The sequence below is a fragment of the Rhinoderma darwinii genome, chromosome 7, assembly GCF_050947455.1.
Source record: "Rhinoderma darwinii isolate aRhiDar2 chromosome 7, aRhiDar2.hap1, whole genome shotgun sequence".
NCBI lineage: Eukaryota > Metazoa > Chordata > Amphibia > Anura > Rhinodermatidae > Rhinoderma > Rhinoderma darwinii.
In genome coordinates, this window is record NC_134693.1 from 48,304,930 (window position 1) to 48,328,192 (window position 23,263).

The window sequence follows — 23,263 nt, forward strand, 5'->3', positions numbered from 1 at the left end:
AAGTTATAGCTCAGAATGCGATGATGGAAAACCATGAATGCACCATTTTAGATTTAAAAAAACCACCTGCAAAAAAAACTCTGTGTGAACTAGGCCTAAGATCTGCAAGACCCTTTAAATCTCATTCACTACCATGTAACAAGCAGTATGTCTGGTATGTGTGACCCCTCAAATATGTGATGACATCGATGAGAAATCTAAACTCTGTCACAGATTGTGTCGTCTAGCTCTTGCCCAAGTTTAAACCGCACGCCCAGTGGTGACATCATGCGTCAAAGTGTCACTATAGAAGTAATATCACGACGATACTTCCTCCACACCCTTCCCCGTCCATGTACAATAATAAAAGGCGGGCAGCATCCTGAAGACAGACGCGGCTACTTCCGTGAGGTAGCATTGGGCGTGGTCACAGTGACGCGCCGTTGTGGCTGTAGCCAGTTGGGGGCGGGGACGGATCCCGGAAGTGCTGTGTGTATGTGTCAGGCTAAGTCAGGACAGTGGGCTGAGTGGAGTAGCTGAGCTGAGTGAGTATGGTCATGTCCGCAGGTTACACACACCTCTGCTGTGCTGCTCTCATATCTGTCTTTTTTTTCTGCAACCTTTGTGGTTTTTTTTGTTAGTTTTTAACAATAAAGCAGGTTTCCTGTGATTGTCTTTACTGACAATTGGAGTAGCAGTAATGAGAGTGCAGTATAGTCTCCTATGACTGTCAGCTGCTGGTACACACTGATCATTGCCCCTCTATATGTTCTTGCCTGTGTGGTTTATGGACTGTTCTCATATCACACACACAATGTAATTCCTTCATTATTTCCCATTATGTGATATTTCACTTTGAGGAAAAAAGTGATTTTCATATGAATTTTAAGGGGGAAAAAAGTTATGAAACTTGGAAATTTCCTGTCTATCGGAATTAAGAAATACTGTATTACGGTCACATGTACATTATATCTGCAATGGGAAGTGACTCCCCTAACAAAAGTCGCCAGTAGCGCAGTGCAGCCGCGGAGGACGTCTAGTGTTACCGGATGTATTTGTGCTCTTTCATGTCTAGTGATGAACGGATACGTAGGATTACTGCGTCGTTCTCTTACTATTCTGATATTGATTGTGTCATATATATATATATATATATATATATATATAGCAGAGCTGAATTTGGTGTTGACCTCCGTTTGAGCATTATTAATAATGCATTTCTATGGAATACAACTTATTGTGATATAAATGATGACAGTCTCGGCTCCGCCATTTCTGTATATAAAATGTGGGTCATCCACACTGTCATTTGTATGACAAAAGAGGACCTTTCATCTCTCCTGACATGTGTTTTTTTGGTAAATAATTGTATTCCATATCAACTAACGATGCTGGAGCATCTTTTTTTTTTTTACAACTCTGCATTATGCCGTTTCTCTATTATTCCTCCTAGAAATGTATGAATACATTGACAACTGGGTGTTACCATTCTTCTTGCCAGCACGGATTGGACAGTGTTAGATTGTGTAGTTACACCCCCCCCCCCCCCCCCCGGGGAAACACCCAGTTGTCAATTTATTCATACATTTCTAGGAGGAATAACAGAGGACAGGCACCATGCAGAGTTCTAAGAAAAGCTTTGTTATTACATGGGCAATACAATTATTATAAGTGGTGACGGAACCTTTTTAAAACTAGCAGTCATTGTCAGCCTGGCCTGTATTTCCCGTTGCGTTACATAGTTGCGCTGCAGCGTCCTGTAATGTGGGATGCCATGGCTGCGTCAAGATTATAGCAAGATTTCATTATCGCAATATTTCTGCTATCCCCAAAACTAGTTTGAGTGGCCGGCTGCAGGTCTAGATGGCTTTATTTTTATGTATGTCGGGTGTTCAGCTGTGCACATTACAAGTGCTGTTTACTGACCCATGTTTGACATACGTGTCCCAATATGTATAGATGTGCCTATAACTCACATATGTGTCTCATTCGTGTGGTTTACTAGTAGGATGCGTCCCAGAGTGCACCCCCACTCGCCCTGGTGCTGCGGATGGGTACACTGTATGATGTCCGTGCCAGTCTATGTGATCTCTGTGGTTTATGCCTCTGGCTTCCCCTGGTTGTTTGTCTCATTAGGATAAAGAACATGGCATCAAAGACTCAAACCCCTAAAAATCTAGTGATCAGTGAAAATTTGGTGAGTGATTCCAACACTAATAGGATTTTATAATTGTCCTTTTATCTCTCTCTAGGTTTAGCACGATTTGTCCAGTTGCGTTCCAGCCATTATGTTATTTGTCCATATGAAAGTGGTATCTTCCGTCCTCCAGCAGCACAGCTCAATCCTCTCCCGTTGTCTGTCAGTCGGTGTTCTTTGAAGTCTGATTTAGTCCATCTAAGGCCGGGTTCCCACGGAGCGTAAACGCTGCAGAATTTTCTAAACTGAATTCTGTGCAGAAATGCCGCAGCATTTACTGTAGCAGCAAAGTGGATGAAATTTAAGAAATCTCATGCCCACGCAGCGTAAACGTTAATAAATTTACCTGCTGTGCGGAATTTAAATCCACAGCGTGACAATTTATGCTATGTTTTCGTTGCTTATCTTTTGCGGGTTTTCCCCTTTGAATTCAATGGGGATGTAAAACCTGCAACAGCCAGTATTGCGACCTTTGCGGCAGAATCGCATCGATTCTGCCGCAAAAATCGCAACTCAGGGAAAAAAATTAAATAAATAAGTCATACTTACCCAAAACTCTCTCCTACTTCCTGCAGTCTGGCCTTTTGGGATGACTTTGCATCCCATGTGACCACTGTAGCCAATCACAGGCTGCAACGTCTGTGGGAGGCCAGACTCGAAGAGAAGGAGGGGGTAAGTATGGTCGGTTTTTTCCACCAGCGTTGCATTCCAGAGCGGAAATCCTGGCAGAAAAACACATTGTGATGCGGTTTTCCGGACTAAATATACTGCGGGTTCCAGGTCGAATATACGCTGCGCAGTTTTTACGCAGCGTATCCGACCCGTGGGAACCCAGCCTAGGTGTCCCTGCCTCCCCGCGGGAATACTGTTCCGTACTGAAAACATGTTTTTAGTACGGGACCGTATTCCCGCGGGGAGGCAGTGACTCGCAGCGTCATACATAACTAGGAGCCCGGCTCCCTGAACTGTGTTCGGTCCGGGAAATGTGGCCGATATTCGGTCCATATATCACGGACCGAACGCGGTCAGGTTCATGAGGCGTTCGTAGTATGACTCAGTGAATTATCTATGTGGCGTAGTAAGAAAATGGCCAACTAGCAGTTTCTCTTTTAGGGGGAGTTCACACGGGGGTTTTTGGCGCGGAAACCGCCCCGCAAAATGTGCCAGAAAACAGCCGAAAATGCCTCCCATTGATTTCAATGGGAGGCAGAGGCGTCTTTTTCCCGCGAGCGGAAAAACCGGCTCACGGGAAAAAAAAGGGACATGCCCTATATTCGGGCATTTATGCTTCTGACCTCTCATTGACAATGGGAGGCAGAGAAAGCGTATTTTGCGGCGTTTTATGCCCGCGGCGCTCAAAACCGGCCCGAAAATGGCCATGGCATTCCATTTGGAATTTTGAGGCAGATTTTCCTCCTGCAAAAAACTCCATGTGAACCCAGGGCTTGGTTCACACTGAGTTTTTTGCAGGAGGAAAATCTGGCTTTTCTCACACGTTGTATTTATTTACTGCAGATTTTCTATCCAGATTTTCAGCTGTCCGGATCAAAGTTGCAGCAAAGTGGATAAGATTTAACAAAAGCCCATACTCTCCTCCCCTGGCGTTTCCATAGGGATGCCTTACTACTCCGCCGTCTGGTATCAGTGCTGCCGACATTCTGGGGTGATGTGTTCGCAAGAGAAACTGACATTCAGCAGGTTGAGAATCCACACCGCAGGTCAATTTCCGCTCTTCTTTTCTGCGTGTTTTTTTTATTGAACTTGCGCTTAGTTTGAATTCACACACAGCAGATTTATTTCAGAAATTTCTGCGACTGAATAACTGTCCCATACATGTGACTGGGTTGTTGCTGCAGTAGGTGCATGGATTACTGCAAGCCCTATTCAGATAAACAGTCACAGAAATTTCTGCAACAAATCTGCCACATTGAAACTCAGACTTAGCCTCATTTACACGAGCGTGTGCGTTTTGCGCGTGCAAAAAACGCAGAGTTTTGCGTGCGCAAAAGGCACTTGACAGCTCCGTGTGTCATCAGTGTATGATGCGCGGCTGCGTGATTTTCGCGCAGCCGCCATCATAGAGATGAGGCTAGTCGACGCAAGTCACTGTCCATGGTGCTGAAAGAGTTAACTGATCGTCAGTAACTCTTTCAGCACCCTCGACAGTGAATTCCGATCACCATATCAAGTAACCTGTTTAAAAAAAAAAAGAGGTTCGTACTTACCGAGAACTTCCTGGCCGTTGCCTTGGTGACACGCCTCTCTTGACATCTGGCCCCACCTCCCTGGATGACGCGGCAGTCCATGTGACCGCTGCAGCCTGTGATTGGCTGCAGCTGTCACTTGGACTGAATTGTCATCCCGGGAGGTCAGACTGGAGGAAGAAGCCGGGAGTTATCGGTAAGTCAGAACTTTTTTTTTTTTACACGTTCACGTATATTGGAATCGGAAGTCACTGTCCATGGTGCTGAATCAGTTTAACTCTTTCAGCACCCTGGACAGTGACTGTCTCCTGCCGGGTTCGGTCAAAACGAGTTCGGCCGAACCCGGTAAAGTTCGGTTCGCTCATGTCTAAGACACTCCGTTTGGATGTTTGTAAACAGAAAAGCACGTGGTGCTTTTCTGTTTACATTCAGTTTGACAGCTCTTGCGCGAATCACGCAGTTCGCACGGAAGTGCTTCCGTGCGACCTTCGTGGTTTTCACGCACCCATTGACTTCAATGGGTGCGTGATGCGCGAAAAACGCACGATTATAGAACTCACGCTGCGGAAAATTCACGCATCGTCTGCACTGCCCCATAGAGTAATATAGGTGCGTACGACACGCGTGAAAAGCGTATATTACGCTCGTGTAAATGAGGCCTAAGGCCGGATTTACACGAGCGTTTTGCGCGCGCAAAAAAACGCAGCGTTTTGCGCCCGCAAAAGGTACTTAACCGCTCCATGTGTCACCCTCGTATGATGCGTGGCTGCGTGATTTTCGCGCAGCCGCCATCATTATGACACTGTTTGTAAACAGAAAAGCACGCGCATCACACGGAATTTTCATGCACCCATTGCGCGCACATAACGGACATGTCGTGAGTTTTACGCAGCGGACACACGCTGCGTGAAACTCACGGACAGTCTGCACGGCCCCATAGACTAACATAGGTCCGTGCGAGGCTCGTGAAAATCACGCGCGTTGCACGGACGTATATCACGTTCGTCTCAATAAGCCCTTACAAGGCTGTTGGTGTGATTGGTGCATTAACTCCTTAATATCCTTCACAGGACCTAGAAATACCCAAAGTATTTGGTATTGGTTTGCAAATCAGACTATTTACACCCATTTAAAAAAAATTCAAAAGGGAGTCCACAGGGACATTGCGTGCCGTCATATAATTCTCTCTTGAGTTGTGTATATCAGAGTTATTCTCGCCTAGAAGCACTTCTAGGACAAAAAACGTTGCAGCACGGTATGCGATGGAGCATGCCACAATTGTTTTTTATTTTGTTTTTTTTCTGTCGGATTCGTATGGAATGAAATTGGAGACCTACAGGTTTAGGCATCATTTACACGAGCCTGTGCGTTTTGCGCACGCAATAAACGCGGCGTTTTGCATGCGCAAAAAGCACTAAACAGCTGCGTGTGTCATCAGCATATGATGCATGGCTGCGTGATTTTTGCGCAGCCGCAATCATTATGACACTCCGTTTGGATGTTTGTAAACAGAAAAGCACATGGTGCTTTTCTGTTTACATTCAGCGTTTGACAGCTGTTCCGCGAATCACGCAGTTCACACGGAAGTGCTTCCGTGCGACCTGCGTGGTTTTCACGCACCCATTGACTTCAATGGGTGCGTGATGCGCGAAAAACAGGCAAATATAGAACGTGTCGTGAGTTTTACGCAGCAGACTCGCGCTGCGCAAAACTCACGGACTGTCTGCACAGCCCATAGACTAACATAGGTGCGTACGACACGCGTGAAAAGCACGCGCGTATATTACGCTCGTGTAAATGATGCCTAATGGTAATGACCGATGCACCTATGTGGGTGGCTCTATACAAAACTGAGCCATAATAAAGATGTGTGCATGAGTCCTTAGGGTATGTTCACACGGTTTATTTCCAGACGTTTTTCGGGCCGTAAACTCCTCGAAAAGTCTCTGAATATACGGGGGCTGAACGCCTCCAAACATCTGCCCATTGAAAAACAGCGTTTCTTTCCCACAGGGCGTTTTTTTTTTTTTTTTTCGTGCCGTTTGTAAAAACAGAGCATAAAAAACACATCATAAAAAAAGAAGTGCATGTAACTTCTTGAGCCGTTTTTGGAGCCGTTTTTCATTGTCTCAATAGAAAAACCGGTCCAAAAACGCCTGATGCATAAAAAACGGCTGAAAATCAGAGGCGGTTTTCCCTTGAAAACAGCTCCATATTTTACAGCCGTTTTTTGTTTGCCATGTGAACATACCCTTAGGCTGCATTCATACATGCAGTGTATTTTAGCCGACGCCAGAAGTGGATACAAAAGAGAGGGGGTGTATAAGTCTTTCCTTTATACTTTTCTGGCACAAAAAAAGAAAGTCAAAACGAACACGTGTGAACACAGCCTAAAGTGTCTGCTTGCGTTAAAATATGCATGTAAGGCTATGTTCACATGACTTTTTTTTGGCCTATGTTTGACAAGCTCTTGATTTATACGTTAAACATAGGCTGTGACGCTGCCCAACAGTACAGGCTATAATAGGTCCGTTCAACTGATACAACATGATCCTGTTTATGAGTGATCCGTTAATTGTTGAAAATGCAGTCTGATCGGAGGCGCTGAGCAGATTGATATATAGTTTTGTGGTTAGTCAGTGTAACTTTCTATTTTAGTAATCTAATCCTCTTTCTAGGCTTAGGAGTGCAGACGGCGGTCTCACTTAATGATTGAGCAAAGGTTAGATCATAAAAATATAAATTATACTTAGTTTTTTTTCCACAAAACTATATATCAAGCTGCTCCGCTCCTCCTGCCCTATAACATGCTGCCTGCAGATCAGACTGCATTTTTTATGTGACTGGTTCCCTTTAACCGGTACCATTATAGCCTATGACTGACCTATTCCACTGTTGGACAAAATAGACAGCTTTTTAATCACCCGTGCGACGTTTCAGTCCAATAGGACCTTTCTCAAGCATTTCAAGGTCCTGTTGGACTGAAACGTCGCACGGGTGATTAAAAAGCTGACATATATTAGAAGTGCTGTCTCCTCGTCTATTTTGTCTATCTGATATTGGGCACCGCGGATCCGGTCCTATCGAGGCGTGCACCCACTTGTGGTCCAGTGCTGTGGTAATTTTCTGCTTCAGATTCCACTGTTGGGCATCTGTTTAACGAATCCTTCTTCTCCCATAGGCTGAAAATTTGTGAATTTAACAGATGTGTCATGAAAAGCTCATGGCGTTTTCTCTTAAAGAGGCTCTGTCACCAGATTTTGCAACCCCTATCTGCTATTGCAGCAGATCGGCGCTGCAATGTAGATTACAGTAACGTTTTTATTTTTAAAAAACGAGCATCTTTGGCCAAGTTATGACCATTTTTGTATTTATGCAAATGAGGCTTGCAAAAGTACAACTGGGCGTGTTTAAAGTAAAAGTACAACTGGGCGTGTATTATGTGTGTACATCGGGGCGTTTTTACTTCTTTTACTAGCTGGGCGTTAGGAATGGGAGTGTATGATGCTGACGAATCAGCATCGTCCACTTCTGTTCGTTAACACCCAGCTCCTGGCAGTGCAGACACAGCGTGTTCTCGAGAGATCACGCTGTGACGTTACTCACTTCCTGCCCCAGGACCTTCATCGTGTCGGCCACATCGGCACCAGAGGCTACAGTTGATTCTGCAGCAGCATCAGCGTTTGCAGGTAAGTAGCTACATCGACTTACCTGCAAACGCCGATGCTGATACAGAATCATCTGTAGCCTCTGGTGCTGATGTGTCCTCGCTCGTCCGACATGATGCAGGACCTGGGGCAGGAAGTGAGTGACGTCACAGCGTGATCTCTCGAGAACACGCTGTGTCTGCACTGCCAGAAGCTGGGCGTTGTGAAGAGAAGTGGATGATACTTCTCGTCAGAACGCCCAGCTAGTAAAAGAAGTAAACACGCCCCGATGTACGCACATAATACACGCCCAGTTGGACTTTTACTTTAAACACGCTCAGTTGGACTTTTGCAAGCCTCATTTACATAAATACAAAAATGGTCATAACTTGGCCAAAAATGCTCGTTTTTTAAAAATAAAAACGTTACTGTTATCTACATTGCAGCGCCGATCTGCTGCAATAGCAGATAGGGGTTGCAAAATCTGGTGACAGAGCCTCTTTAAGGCTGGGTTCACACTGAGTTTTTTGAGTCACTGATTTCAATGGGAGGCGGAGGCGGTTTTCTCCCGCGAGCGGTAAAACCGGCTCGCGGGACGAAGAAGGGACATGCCCTATCTTTGCGTGATTACGCCTCTGGCCTCCTATTGACATCAATGGGAGGCCTATAGCCCCTATAGGCTATGTTCACACTGAGTTTTTTGCAGGCGGAATTTCTGCCTCAAAATTCCGTTTGGAAGTTTGAGGCAGATTTTCCTCTCCCTACACGCCGTCTTTCACTGCGTTTTTCGCCCGCAGCCATTGAGCGTCGCGGGCATAAAACGCAGCGAAATACGCTTTCTCTGCTTCACATTGAAGTCAATGGGAGGTCAGAGGCGTAAACGCCCGAAGATAAGGCATGTCCCTTCTTTCTCCCACGAGACGGTTTTACCGCTCGCGGGAAAAAGACGCCTCCGCCTCCCATTGAAATCAATGAGAGGCATTTTCGGGCCGGTTTCCGCATCAGAAAACTCGTCAAAAAACTCTGTGTGAACTTAGCCATATAGTGTTGATAGAGGTTTGCTGTCTGGTTTTCTTTAATTGCTGTCTTTATGAGCGAGAGCAATCCAATAAAATTGCTGTTAAGGCTAAAGTCATACCATTTGGCATATGCGCCGGGAAAGCTTGCCTATGGGCGACAGATGCCTCTGTATGTCTGTGAATGTCATCCCTTGTTCACCGAGAAAAATATGTATGTGAAACTGCACCTCTTCAGTCAAATCAGAATATTTTTTTAAGAAAAAACTGACAAAATCTCAACTGAAAAATTGCATAGTATTGTGCAAACATAGCACTACAAGCAAATCATGCAGTAACAAAATATCCAGTTGCTTAATAGCGAACCATATCTGGTGTATCCATGGCTTCATGTGGGTTAGAGAACCCCACCTTTAGTATAACTGTACTGAATCGATATGCAATTTTTGATCATGGGCATTTGTGCACATTATGATAAGGGGTTGTCCATGACCGGGACAACTGATGACCTATCCACCACATATGTCATCAGTATATGATCGGTGGGTGTCTGACACCCGGACCCCGCACCGATGGGCTGCCTCCGGGTGCCGGATGTTTTGAACAGCATACAGTTGTTGGAGCCGGAAGCAGATCTCTCCGGCCGCTGCATAGTGGCCGTTATGCAGCTCGGTTCCTAATCACTTGAATAGGAGCAGAGCTGCAGTACTGCAGCTCGGCCGCTATTCCGTGACTGGAGTTATCTGACCCCGGCATGGACGTCCGGTGCACGGAGGCAGCTGGTCAGTGTGGGGTCCGGGTGTCTGACCCCCACCCATCATATACTGATGACCTATCCGGTGGATAGGTCATCAGTTGTAAGGCCATGGGCAACCCCTTTTAAGAAACAGTTTACCCCTCAATATGATGGCATTCACCCTCAGAGACAAGAAACTTGGAGATAAAAAAAAAAAGAGACCCTCCTACATTGCCTTAGTGGTTTCCGATCCCTGATGAGAGACCGGGAACAGGGCCTTAAGGTCCAGCTGTATACGAGCTGGGGATCCCTATGCCTGGGAAGCGAATACTACTCACCTACCTCGGAAAACTGTTACTGTGAGTTCACAGTGACTCCAGGTGCAAGCGGTCCGAGTGTGAATGGCTCCGCTTCATTCATCCTTCATCTTTTCCCTACAAACGTCAGGTAGTATTCGTCTAGTGCGGCTTGTATTTCCTGGACGTGTGTGGAGTGGTATCTCCTACGGCCGAACGCAAGGCCCAGCACTGTCCAAGTCTAGAAGGAAAAGGGAAGTTACTGTTTCCAATGTGACCAGACGTGAGGCAATGGAGGTGCCCAGAAGTGACACGGAGACTGTTAAACTTGTTTGGTACACTAGTTCTACATCGGGGAGACTATTTCTGGGTGGCTTGATTCTATTTGAAGTCCTGGCAAGCTGATATTCCCTCCAGGCAGTTGCATATACTGTAACCTCACCAGACCATCTAGGCCTTTTGGGGAGGGAAGCAAACGCGATACTTCTGATCCTCCCCTGCATACCCCAAGCATGGTGCTTTTGTGGGTAGTCACACTATTGAGTCTATATTTAGATTTTTCCTATACACCTCTAATAATTGTATTATGCATAGTTATGTTATACACTATTTGTGTAATAGCTGCCATAAGGAATGTAAAATTTGTAGTAAAAAAAACTGGCCCCTTCTTATGGAGCGCCCACATGTTCGGCTTGTATTGATAAAATAATTTCTGAGGAATCTCCTTCCCTGCTAAAATCCATGAGATCTATGATAAAACACTCTGACCGTCTGAGTACCTCCTTGGCGGATACTTCCTTTGAGGATATGGGATTCTTTAGAGAGCTGACAGATAAGAAAGCCGACCGCTTCCTGAGAAAAACTTGGAAGTCTTTGGCAGCAGGTTTCAAGCCAAAATTTGTTGGCCTCGCTTCCAACACTAAAGATGCTGCAGGTTTTAAGGCAGACGCGTCAGCAGACTTTCTTAAGCTGCCATCAAGACCCACTGCCCTAGCCAATGCAGCAAGGTGAGCCCTGTGGCTTAAAAATTGGTTAGGGGATGTAGGATCTAAAAACTGTGGTGTGCCTTACTGTGTGAGGAGTTGTTTTGGATAAGTACAAGATGACCTTCACTAAAGCGGGAGACAGAAGGGTTTTCCCACAAATTATAGCCCTAAACAGAGTAAAATTGTTGGAGGAACGAAAATGTTTTAATCAGCAGCTTAGAGCCGGAGAAGATGGAGATTCTTAAATTTAAAATAAAGGTTTCTTATTGAGCCAAACTGGGGCCCCAATGACGACAGGCAGAAATTAGGAGACAGACTCTCAATTCCTCCCAGCTTGGGAAAACAACACCAGAAGTCTTGGATATTATAAGTCAGGGGGTAAAACTAGATTTCACTTCTCCTCTTCCCGCTTGTTTCATTATAAAAAAAACAACTGTCTTCTAGTCCGGGTCTATCTGCTATGATGCTAGAGGTAAACGCTCTTATAGGGAAGGGTGTTCCAGTACCAGTTCCGCTAGTAGAGGATTTTATTCATCCCTAGAGCGGTGAGCAGAGGACATTGGTGTAGCGAAACAAGCAGGAGAAGTCCGTTGGTTAAGCAGGAAAACAAGAGCGCGAACGTACCGGCGCAGGGCTATTTAAACCCCGCTGTCACGCTTGCTCCTGAGCCAGGCACAATGGTGCCGCTCGCGCCCGGCTCACGTGTGTCGGCGCGGTGATATGACGTCACCGGCCGACTCATGTGCGCGTGGGGGGAGGGAGGTAAGTTTAATCAGTGGGGGATGTCCTGTGGTGCACAAGTGCACCACAGTATACATCCCCAATTACCTCTCTCGCCCCCTACTCTCTGATAATCAAGTCAGGACAATGACTAATTGTCATTGTCCTGTTATGAGAAGATTTCCACGATCAGGTCTGTGTTTCTACGGACCTGGCTCATGGAACATTAAGACATATATATATATATATATATATATATATATATATGTCTTAATCACAGTGAAGGAAATAAGTATTTGATCCCTTGCTGATTTTGTAAGTTTGCCCACTGTCAAAGACATGAACAGTCTAGAATTTTTAGGCTAGGTTAATTTTACCAGTGAGAGATAGATTATCTAAAAAAAAACAAAAACAGAAAATCACATAGTCAAAATTATATATATTTATTTGCATTGTGCACAGAGAAATATGTATTTGATCCCTTTGGCAAACAAGACTTAATACTTGGTGGCAAAACCTTTGTTGGCAAGCACAGCAGTCAGACATTTTTGTAGTTGATGAGGTTTGCACACATTTTAGATGGAATTTTGGCCCACTCCTCTTAGCAGATCATCTGTAAATCATTAAGATTTCGAGGCTGTCGCTTGGCAACTCGGATCTTCAGCTCGGCCACTCCATGACCTTAATGTGCTTCTTTTTGAGACACTCCTTTGTTGCCTTGGCTGTATGTTTCGGGTCATTGTCGTGCTGGAAGACCCAGCCACGAGCCATTTTTAATGTCCTGGTGGAGGGAAGGAGGTTGTCACTCAGGATTTGACGGTACATGGCTCCATCCATTCTCCCATTGATGCGGTGAAGTAGTCCTGTGCCCTTAGCAGAGAAACACACCCAAAACATAATGTTTCCACCTCCATGCTTGACAGTGGGGACGGTGTTCTTTGGGTGATAGGCAGCATTTCTCTTCCTCCAAACACGGCGAGTTGAGTTAATGCCAAAGAGCTCAATTTTAGTCTCATCTGACCACAGCACCTTCTCCCAATCACTCTCAGAATCATCCAGATGTTCATTTGCAAACTCCAGACGGGCCTGTACATGTGCCTTCTTGAGCAGGGGGACCTTGCAGGCACTGCAGGATTTTAATCCATTCTGGCGTAATGTGTTACCAATGGTTTTCTTGGTGACTGTGGTCCTAGCTGCCTTGAGATCATTAACAAGTTCCCCCCGTGTAGTTTTCGGCTGAGCTCTCACCTTCCTCAGGATCAAGGATACCCCACGAGGTGAGATTTTGCATGGAGCCCCAGATCGATGTCGATTGACAGTCATTTTGTATGTCTTACATTTTCTTACTATTGCACCAACAGTTGTCTCCTTCTCACCCAGCGTCTAACTTATGGTTTTGTAGCCCATACCAGCCTTGTGCAGATCTATGATCTTGTCCCTGACATCCTTAGAAAGCTCTTTGGTCTTACCCATGTTGTAGAGGTTAGAGTCAGACTGATTTTTTGAGTCTGTGGACAGGAGTCTTTTATACAGGTGACCATTTAAGACAGCTGTCTTTTAATGCAGGTACCAAGTTGATTTGGAGCGTGTAACTGGTCTGGAGGAGGCTGAACTCTTAATGGTTGGTAGGGGATCAAATACTTATTTCTCTGTGCACAATGCAAATAAATATATATAATTTTGACAGTTTATTTTTTTAATATAATCTATCTCTCACTGGTAAAATTAACCTAGCCTAAAAATTCTAGACTGTTCATGTCTTTGACAGTGGGCAAACTTACAAAATCAGCAAGGGATCAAATACTTATTTCCTTTACTGTATGTGTGTGTGTGTGTGTGTGTATGTATGTATATATATATATATATATATATATATATATGTATATATATATATATTCTCTTACACATAAACCCCCTCCATCTCCATTAAAGGACAGGTGTCGCAAAAAAAAATTTTTTATATATAAATTTGCTTTTAGTGTGTTATTAAAATATATTTTATTTATTTGTGTTTTACTTCACTATGGGGGCTGCCATTTTTTTTTCATCTCTGTGTGTGTGTCGATTTATGACACATACAGAGATGGAATACGGCACATATATCCCCATAGAGATTGCGAACGGGAGCCGTTTCATTCACTATAGTGTACGCCGTCTGTGTAGGAACGGCGCATGCGTGCAGACCGCCTCCCCTAAGAGGGCCGCCCAGTCCTAGTGCTTGTACTCTTAGTCAGCCTGTGCCGGCTATGTTTCTATCCCAGACACGGGAGTCCCACGCTGAGAGTGGGGAATTGGCAGATGCTCCCATGCTTTCTGAGCTTAGGGACATGTTACAAGCTCTCCCCACACGTGTAGAGCTAGAAGCCAAGTTCTCCCGCCTTGAGGAGCGACATTCCAGGGACATTTCTGCCATTCACAATGACATTCAGCAGCTCTCTGCTACAGTGACGCAGGTACAACAACGTTCCACAGACTTGGACGGCTCGCTTTCTAACATCACGACTACATTGCAGTCTTATTCTACTCTGCTGACTGATCTCATCCTGCATAATGATGACTTGGAAAATCGGGGGCCGCCGCAACAATATCAAAATACGCGGCTTGTCGGTGGGTAATGATGAATTGTGGCGCTCCGTCTCTGCTCTATTTTGCAAAATGTTGGATCTATCTGATGAAGATGACCTGGAGCTCGACAGAGTCCATAGGATTTATAGCCCTAGATTGCAGGACCGGAATAGGAGTGGCCCGCGTGATGTTCTTTGCTTCGTTCGCTTTTACCAACAAAAAGAAGCTCTTCTCCGAAAGGTGTGGGATATGGGTCACATTAAACATGCAGGGATGACTGTTACCTTGCTCCCAGATGTGTCATGTCGCACTCTTAATATGCAACGCATGGTGAAACCCTTGCTGGATAAACACCCGTGAGGCGGGTGCCTCATATCGCTGGGGCCATCTTTTCCATATCATTCTACGTAAAACCGGTGCAGAATTTGCTGTGAGATCTCCGGAAGACCTACAGGAGGCCTTAGTCTTTTTGGGAGCGGACCCCGTTCCAATCCCGGACTGGACAATCCCTGGTCTTTTTCTGCGGGCCCCACAACGTTCAAATGGGGATAGACTACCGAACCTTCCTAGACAAGTGGATCTGATTAGTCCTGCGGAACGTGCCTTGAATGTCTCCTCTCTTTGCTGGCGCTGCGGGTCTACTGAAGGGACCCTTCTCCATACCTTCTGGGATTGTTCAGTGTTGTCTCATTTCTGGCAGGGAGTCTGGAGAATAACCTCTTCTTTCTCTGACCACACTATACCTTTTACTCTGCCCTTTTTTTTTCTTCATCTCAGTGACATTCCTTTTCCAATATACAAAAAGTCGATTCTTCGACACTTAGTTAACAGTGCTCGAACTTGTATACCTGTTTTGTGGAAGAGTAAGGAGCCTCCTTCTCTCAGACTCTGATTTCATAAAATAGAGGAACCTAAGCGTATGGAAGACCTTACATCTCAGTTGACTAACAGACCTGGCAGCTTCTCCAAGACCTGGTACCATTGGATTATCTATCAGGACTCTCCAGAATATCGGACTATCCTGGCCAGCTGAACAGTGAATTTTAGACGTTTTTTAAAAAAATTGTATTGTAGATCATGTACCTATGCATTCCCCCCCCCCCCCCCCCCTCTCTCTTTTTTTTTTTTTTCTTTTCCTTCTCCCTCTAATGTCGTCTATAAGATTTTGTAAGTTGTTTGATGCAATATCTTGGGGCTGTGTGTCCTTGTCCCCTCCCCCGTTTTTTCTTTTTGTATCCCTGATTGATATGTTCCTTGTTTGAAAAAGCAAATAAAGAATTTACAAAAAAAAAAAGGGGGGACGCTTCCCTTTAGATTTTGATTTGATTGAAGAATTACATTTTTGTGATACCCGCCTTCCTATCTTGTTATATAAACCGTGGTAGATGTCAGGAAATATAACGTATACCTCTGATGTACATTGCAAACACAGTGTGAATAGACCCTAAGGGCTTGTCCACACGTAACGGAATTGCTGCGTATTTTCCATCTGAAATTGCGGACAGGAAATACGCAGTGGAATACAGTAGCAGCGAAGATGGTGTGATTTAACAATTCTCATCCACACGCTGCAGAAAAAATTCAGTCCAGAAATTCACCTGCGGTGCGTAATCTGTCAATTACTGCTGCGTAAAGTGGACTGATTTCCAGGTGATGTACTGCGTAAGTTGCTGCGGGAACGCTGCTGACTTTCTTACAGGGGTGGAACTGACATCACAGGAAGAAGAAATATCACGGTCACACAGCCCTTGAAAAAAATCGCAGCAAAAGTCCACACTATTTTCCGCGGTAAAAAAAACACATGAGACTGTGCCAATTGTCTGCTAGTTGATGCGTAAATGCTGCAGAAATTTTCTTGCGCAAATCCGTTCGGGCTAGTCCACACGTAGAGGAATTGTTGCGTATTTCCCGTCCGGCATTGAGGACGGAAAATACGCAGCAGAAAAGAGTAGCAGCAAAGTGGAGAGATTTAACGGAAAGATAATTCAGTCCAAAAATTGATCTGCGGTGCATATTTTTCGTACTGCAGCATGTCCATTCCTGCTGCTAAAATGGACTGAATTGCTGCGTATTTCTTAGGAGATGTCACCATCTCCCAACATTGAAAAACGCAGCCAAAATCCGCAGCATTTTCTGCAGTAAAAAAAAAACGCAGGAAATGGTGCGGTTTTTCCGCAGCGGAAATCCTGCTAGTTTCTGCGGAAATTTCTGCAGCAATTCCGTTTTGTGGACAAGCCCTAAGCCTCTGTGAAATAAAATTTGACTTTGTCAACCGGTCAGCTGACTCATGTTTTACCCCAACCTTTGCCTACTATGCTTTAGGCATCCTAAATTGTTCGAATGCATCACAACTTGTATGTACTTTCATCTAGTCATACAGCTGACCTTTATATCGATATATATTCCTTTAACCTCGGCTTTATGGAAACCGTGCCACACCTTGCACACATCTACAGCTCTACACACTGGCGTTTTAGCAGAAAATCTTCATACATTCCTCAAGGTGCTGGGAAACCTTGTAGACAGGTTTGGGTGTATTGTCTATATTAACCTTGTCATTCAACAGTCTCATGTTTTTTTTTGTTCTACATTCTGTAAGGCTAGTAAGGTATTCAGTACCTGCTCGTTTTTTGCAGTGCTTTCATTCTGACCTTTTAACAGCCCAGAGGAGGGAGATATATACTAGTACTGTTGACTGTGCGGACTCCGTGTACAAAGAACTGCTGTTTGCACTGGTTTTCCCCTGCCAACATGTAGCCCGGTGGATGAAGCATTCTGCATCCTGGAACAGTATGTACTTCTGTGAACAGATCCTTGGATTATTACTCCATCCTCTGGAGATTAGAAAGCACTATCCAGACTTGCATGTCGGCTTGTGATGTCATCCTGTTACTTACATCGATCCCTTACACACTGATTTGGTGACTTGGCAGCAGATCTACAGAGTTGCTCCTTCTATTAGAATTTTTGTTGCTATACAATCTGAAAAAAACTTGAAATCCTCTGCCTGGATGATGGTACACCATTATAAGACGGCTTGCAAAATTAGGAAGATAATAATTGTGTGAAACTTTTCATATGAGGAAGAACTTGCAGTGAGAGAACATACCATGGGTGATCCTGGGGGAAAGGAAACAGCAGACCCTAAAAACACTCAAATCGTATGTATAAAGTGTCTTACAACTTTTTTTTAAATGAAGCCGGTGTCATGTGTGTCGTATAGCGCTTTTTACATTTACATTGCTAGTATCTGGTCAGTTCTGGTTATTGTTGAAACGCTTTCACTGATAAAAACTTTTCTAATAATTTACATTGGGGAGGTTTTTTTTTTTGTTTTTTTTTGCTATTCCATAATATATTCTTTAAAGCAGCTTTATTTTATAGGTTAGTTGCTACTAAAACTAAGACTGTCTATGTTACTGAGCAATGAAATGATTGTATTGGGCTGGATTCACATACAGCGGTTTGGTCAGGTTTTTGTGGTGGTTTTTTTCATTGTGGCCAGATGTTTGCTGGTAGTCCTTAGGAGAATATGATGGCCCCTGCTCCAGTTTTGATATATCTTCTGTTTGGGCAGCTACACCACTTTTACTTTACACGCAATCAGATTCCACCCCTCATTCTCCATAAAACCTTTGGAAAATGAAAGCAGCAACCTGATTGTTTGCCCTAGGCAAGTAATCCACTTTTATCTTTGCGCCAGTTTCGTTTTGTTTGTGGCATGCTCTAGGTGTGGCGCCTTTTTATGGAATTTTTCAACCATAGTCCTCAATTTTAACAAAAAGCTGCACCAAAAGCAGCAACTACCTGTGTTCCCGTTTTTTAGTGTCGTTTTGGTGCAAAAAAAAAAAACACGTACAAAGGGCTCAAAGTAGTTATCTGAGAGTTCAAAAAATTACAGTAGATACAGGAAATGTTTAAAAAAAAAAAAAAAAAAAAAGAAGACGTACATCCAAGTGACCACTGCAAAGACCGGCAGGAACCACTGGAGCAGTGAGGGATTTAACAGGTGAGTATTGTTTGTTTTATAACATTTCCTGCATCTACCGTAATTCTCAGACAACCCATTCAAGTTCAGAGGGATTCTTTAAAAGATATCCTGACGATACACTTCATGTCCTTAGGAGTGCACTGGATCAGCTCGTTCTGTCGCACCCATAATGGATGGACCTGCGCAGCTGCATCGTCTGCCATGCATAGCCCTGAATCCCCTTTACAACCACCACCTGGCTACTACTGCAATAAAGATTCACGGGTCCTTTTATTCTTCCCCCGAAAAGTTGCGATGGGATCCCCAACTATCACACATGGAACATACGAAGAATAGGCCATACATAAGTGTATGTTGTTGGAATAGCATTTTACAACACCATTTCCTGATATATATATATATATATATATATATATATATTTGTATGCATGCAGCCATATTGATACAGGGGTCCTCTACATTAGCTCTATAAGCTTTCGATTTCATACAGAGTTTTGTTCTGCTGGCTTATGTATGAATCTGAGCGAAAAAAAAATAATTGTCATACTCCGTACATGAATTGCTTCTAGGGAAGAATGTCTCTGTTCATTCGGAGTCCAATGGCACCTGTACGGCAGTGCCGGTGTATGAGCCCCTAGGATGTATTCACACTGGCATAATTTTGTGACAAAATCGCTTCAATTTTACGCAACCACTGTTGTGTGTGTGGGGAGGGGGGGGGGGGTTTCGCTTAATTTGTTACTCCCATTTGCTGCTGTGGGTTACGGAAACTGCGGTTTCTGGAATCTCAACCACCTTCACTGTCTGGAATGCAGCAGCTAGCAACAACCTCACCAGGCAGGGACAGAGTGGGGGGACCCCCATTCTTGAAATAGGTGCGGGTCCTGGAGGTGAGACCCGCATCTATCAGACCTTAAGGAGTATCCTGTGGATATGTCATAACTGTCTGTCGTGAGACAACTGCCTTAACAATACCAGTGTTATTCACCTGTCTATTTTGTGTCATTGTCCTATATGTCATTCAATTGTTTTATATGATCTTTCACTTAATCCTATTGTATTTGTTAGAAATACTTTTTTTTTTTCTTCTAAAGCTTAGATTCATATTTGCTTTCGCATAACATAGGGAGAAGTAGTGCGTTAGGCTATGCTGTATTTTTTGGGAATAGGTAGAATAATTTCTTCTGTGCTATACTGCTTATAACTTTATACAAAACAAGGAAATTCAGCTGAAGAAAAGTAACAGAACTAGTTCCATATAATGAACATATAGTCATGTAAAACAACTTCAATCTATTCTACAGTGTATACAAGGTTGTTGTTTATGTTTGACTTAAAGCATACCTCCAGATAAACCTGAAATTCCATCTGTGACTATAGTAAAAGGTGTTTTTCTGGTTTAGAAAATCCATTTTAAATGCCCAATTAGACCATTCTGAATGAATAGAGGAGGAATGGGGTCCACCATTCAAGACCTTCTTCTTTTATTTGTCTGAACGACCAAAAAACAACTTCTCTTGCTTATCCGCGCATGGATGTCAATCTCTGCTGCAATGGTGCTGCACGGTTCTCCTACAGAAGACATCTGATCAATGAGTGCCCCAGCGGCAGGACAAGCCTGTGCGCTTAAAATGTACCTAACCTTTCTAGTGACTTTCCACAATAAGCTCACATAGAAAAACCACAGCACACGCAGGTATCAAAGCATCAAAAAGAATGTCTTTATTCCATCATGAATAGCAAAAGGTCTCAAGAAGTAACCTGCATTTCTTTTTCGCGGCCGTTTTTCCCATTGAAATCAATGGGCAGATGTTTGGAGGCGTTCTGCTTCCGATTTTTCAGCCGTTTATGGGCCGAAAAACGGCCGAAAATAAGCCGTGCGAACGTACCCTTACAGTGTTCAACTGCAAATTTGTTTCCGTAATGACCAGTATAGTGACTTTAGAGGATGGTTTTAAAAGAATTAATAAATACATTTTCCACTTATTCAGGACTGACAATGCTAGGCTTTTTATTACTGTGGATTTTTTTTAAATCCGCAGCATGCTTATATCCACATGGACAGGTACGTTTTAAAAACCCTCATCCACATGTATTGTACTCTAAATTGCGGTGCAGAATCCGCACAGAAAAAACATTATGAAGGAATTATTTGGAATTTCTTTTACATACACATATGCCAAATGCATACATGGGCTACTTTTAACCCAAAGCATCCTTTAAAGGGGTTGTCCACTACTGGACAACTGATGACCTATCCACCTGGATAGGTCACCAGTACATGATCTGTGGGGGTCCGACACCCGGACCCCGCACCATTAAGCTTATCCGGCTGCTTCCGAGCACCGGACGTACGTGCAGGAAACAGTTGGCTTCCGCATGTACGTCCTTATGTGAGTAACCTTTATGATGGTTGTAAATGGGTTAGAGATGCGTAGTAAACGGGCAATGCACAATGTAATACTAACTTGGGGTGCAGAAAAAAATGGGATTACCACTAATTATAATGACCAAGAAGAACACAGAAAAATGCACACACCCAATATCATGATAGTAATGTACATTTTATTGAGTCCGTAATTCCACAAACAATTAAACATTTCAAAACCAACAAGGTCTCAAAATCCATAAATAATCAGACTAGATCTGCCGCAGTATAAAGGTTATGATAAGGTGTACAAGGGTCAAAAGTAACAAGTATATGTTTAAGCCCTTAGTGACCAGCCTATTTTAGGCCTCAATAACCAAGCTATTTTTTTTAAGTTTTTCCATTGTCGCATTCAAAGAGCTATAACTTCTTTTATTTTTGCATCGACATACCTGTATAAGGACTTGTTTTTTGCGGGACAAGTTGTATTTTTTTAATCTCACCATTTTGGGGTACATAAAATGTACTGATTACCTTTTTTTTTGGGGGGAATAAAAAAAAAAACAGCAAATTCGCCAAACTTTTTTGCATCTTAAATTTACATGGTTTACCGTGTGGTATAAATAACCTAGTAACTTTATTCAGCGGGTTGTTACAATTGCGGCGATAACCACAAATTTCTCTATTTTTTTTTTCTATGTTTTACTACTTTTACACAGTAAAAACCCTTTTTTTTTCAAAGCTATTTTTTTTTTTTTCTGCCAATGCAGCTGTATGAGGGTTTTTGTTTTTTTTTTGTTTTTTTTTTGCGGGACAACTTGCAGTTTTTATTGGCACACTTTTGGAGTACATGTGACTTTTTCATCATTATTTATCAAATTTTTTTGAAGGCAGGATGAACAGAAAACAGTAATTCTGGCATAGTTTTTTTATTTGATTTTTTTTTTTTACGGCGTTCACCGTGCGGGTTAAATAACATAATGGCTTTATAGTTGGGGTCATTACGGACGCGGCGATACCAAATGTATACATGTGTAACTTTTTGTTTATTTCATAGTAAACCATTTTGTAAGGAGAAAAAGTGGGGTTTTTAATTTTTTTACTTGGGATTTTTATTTATTATAAACGTTATTAAACTGTCTAACTTTTTTTATTCGTCCCACAAGGGGACTTGACTATGCAATCATCTGATCGCTTTTATAATACACTGCAATACTTCTGTATTGCAGTGTATTACTTGCCTGTTAGTGTCAAAATGGCATGGGGTGAGAGAGGGAGCGCTCTCCCTTTAAAACCACTCAGATGCGGCACTCACTATTGAGCGTCGCATCTGAGGGGTTAAACGAGCGGGATCGATACTGATATTGATCCCGCACGCTCGAGCAGGTCCGCTCCCAGCCCTCTGCTACCTCCAGTAGCGGAGAGCAGGGAGATTTACTTGCTTTCTACCATATGGCTAAAATTTATTTTGATGCAGCTCCATAAAAAGAATAAAGCCCCGTAGTGGCCGTTGTAAAATCACCTATGGCCAGCCACGAACAGGTTAAGAAACAAACAGAAAAAACAATGATAAGCAAAGATGTTTATAAATATATATCCAAATAATATACCCAACCATTATAATTGGTGAACAATATAATCGTATATGACTGGATATTTGTGATAAATATCCTCCCTATAAAGTAAGTAATATGTTGAAATATATATACAGGGGGGTGCATAAGTAGGTATACAGGGGGAGATTGTTAAGCTGTTTGAACAGCAATTTTGTGAGGCAATTTAGACGCAGAGACAGCATTATTAGAAAAAATAACATGGTCCGATGAAGCCAACTTCAAACTTTTAGGTGCTGTTAATAGGCGCAACTGTGTTTATTACTCAACCGAAAACCCCCAATTGAAAAACGGTTGAATCAACCTGGGGTTACAGTTTTGGCGGCCCTTTCATGTAAAGGGGTAATTTGACCTATCTTCAACAATACAACGGTTACCTTAGACCTGACGACTTCTATTTTCAGCAAGATGGCGCCCCTCCCCACTATGCTTTACCGGTTCATCATGTTCTTTACGAAAAATTGACCCAATAGGTGGATAGATAGGGGAGAGCCGGTCCAATGGCCACCACGATCACCAGACTTTCCCCCCGATGGACTTTTTCTTTTGGGGAGTGATCAAAGATTAGATATATTCAAGAAAACCACGCACGGTTGATAACATGATTCATTTCATAAAAGAAGCATGCCAAGAAATGAATGCCAATAAAGAACCTTGTGCCAAAGTGTGAGTGTAAAAACTAGATTACAGCAAAGTGTAAATAATGAGGCTGCCACTTTCAGCATATAAGAGATTGTACTTCATTGTTTTGTTGTTCTATAAAATACTATTTAACCCCTTAACGCAACTGTACGTCATTTGTTTGCACCGCATTATGGCACCATGAAGCAGTTACATCATGGTGCTTTTCTGTCACCATATCAAAAGACATGGTGACAGAACAGTGACATAGGCTGTCACAGACAGGCTGTCACCGTATTGCAGCATGGTTACTGGGCTAAAAGA

General features: G+C 43.3%; 1 protein-coding gene across 3 annotated transcripts in view; it reads left to right on the forward strand.

The window, feature by feature from the left end:
* Positions 1-423: 423 nt before the first annotated feature.
* The window catches only part of SLC35A3 (solute carrier family 35 member A3), a 70,857-nt gene continuing 48,017 nt past the window's right edge, over positions 424-23,263 (forward strand). Inside the window, exons 1-2 of one of the 3 annotated variants that reach the window (XM_075832219.1) lie at positions 437-524; positions 2,116-2,176. In XM_075832219.1, coding sequence (XP_075688334.1) covers positions 2,126-2,176 — 51 coding nt within the window. In that variant the 5' untranslated portion in view covers positions 437-524; positions 2,116-2,125. Of the gene's footprint in view, positions 525-2,115; positions 2,177-17,375; positions 17,508-23,263 lie in introns of those variants that run through there. The other 2 variants (XM_075832221.1, XM_075832220.1) reach the window with 2 other exon arrangements.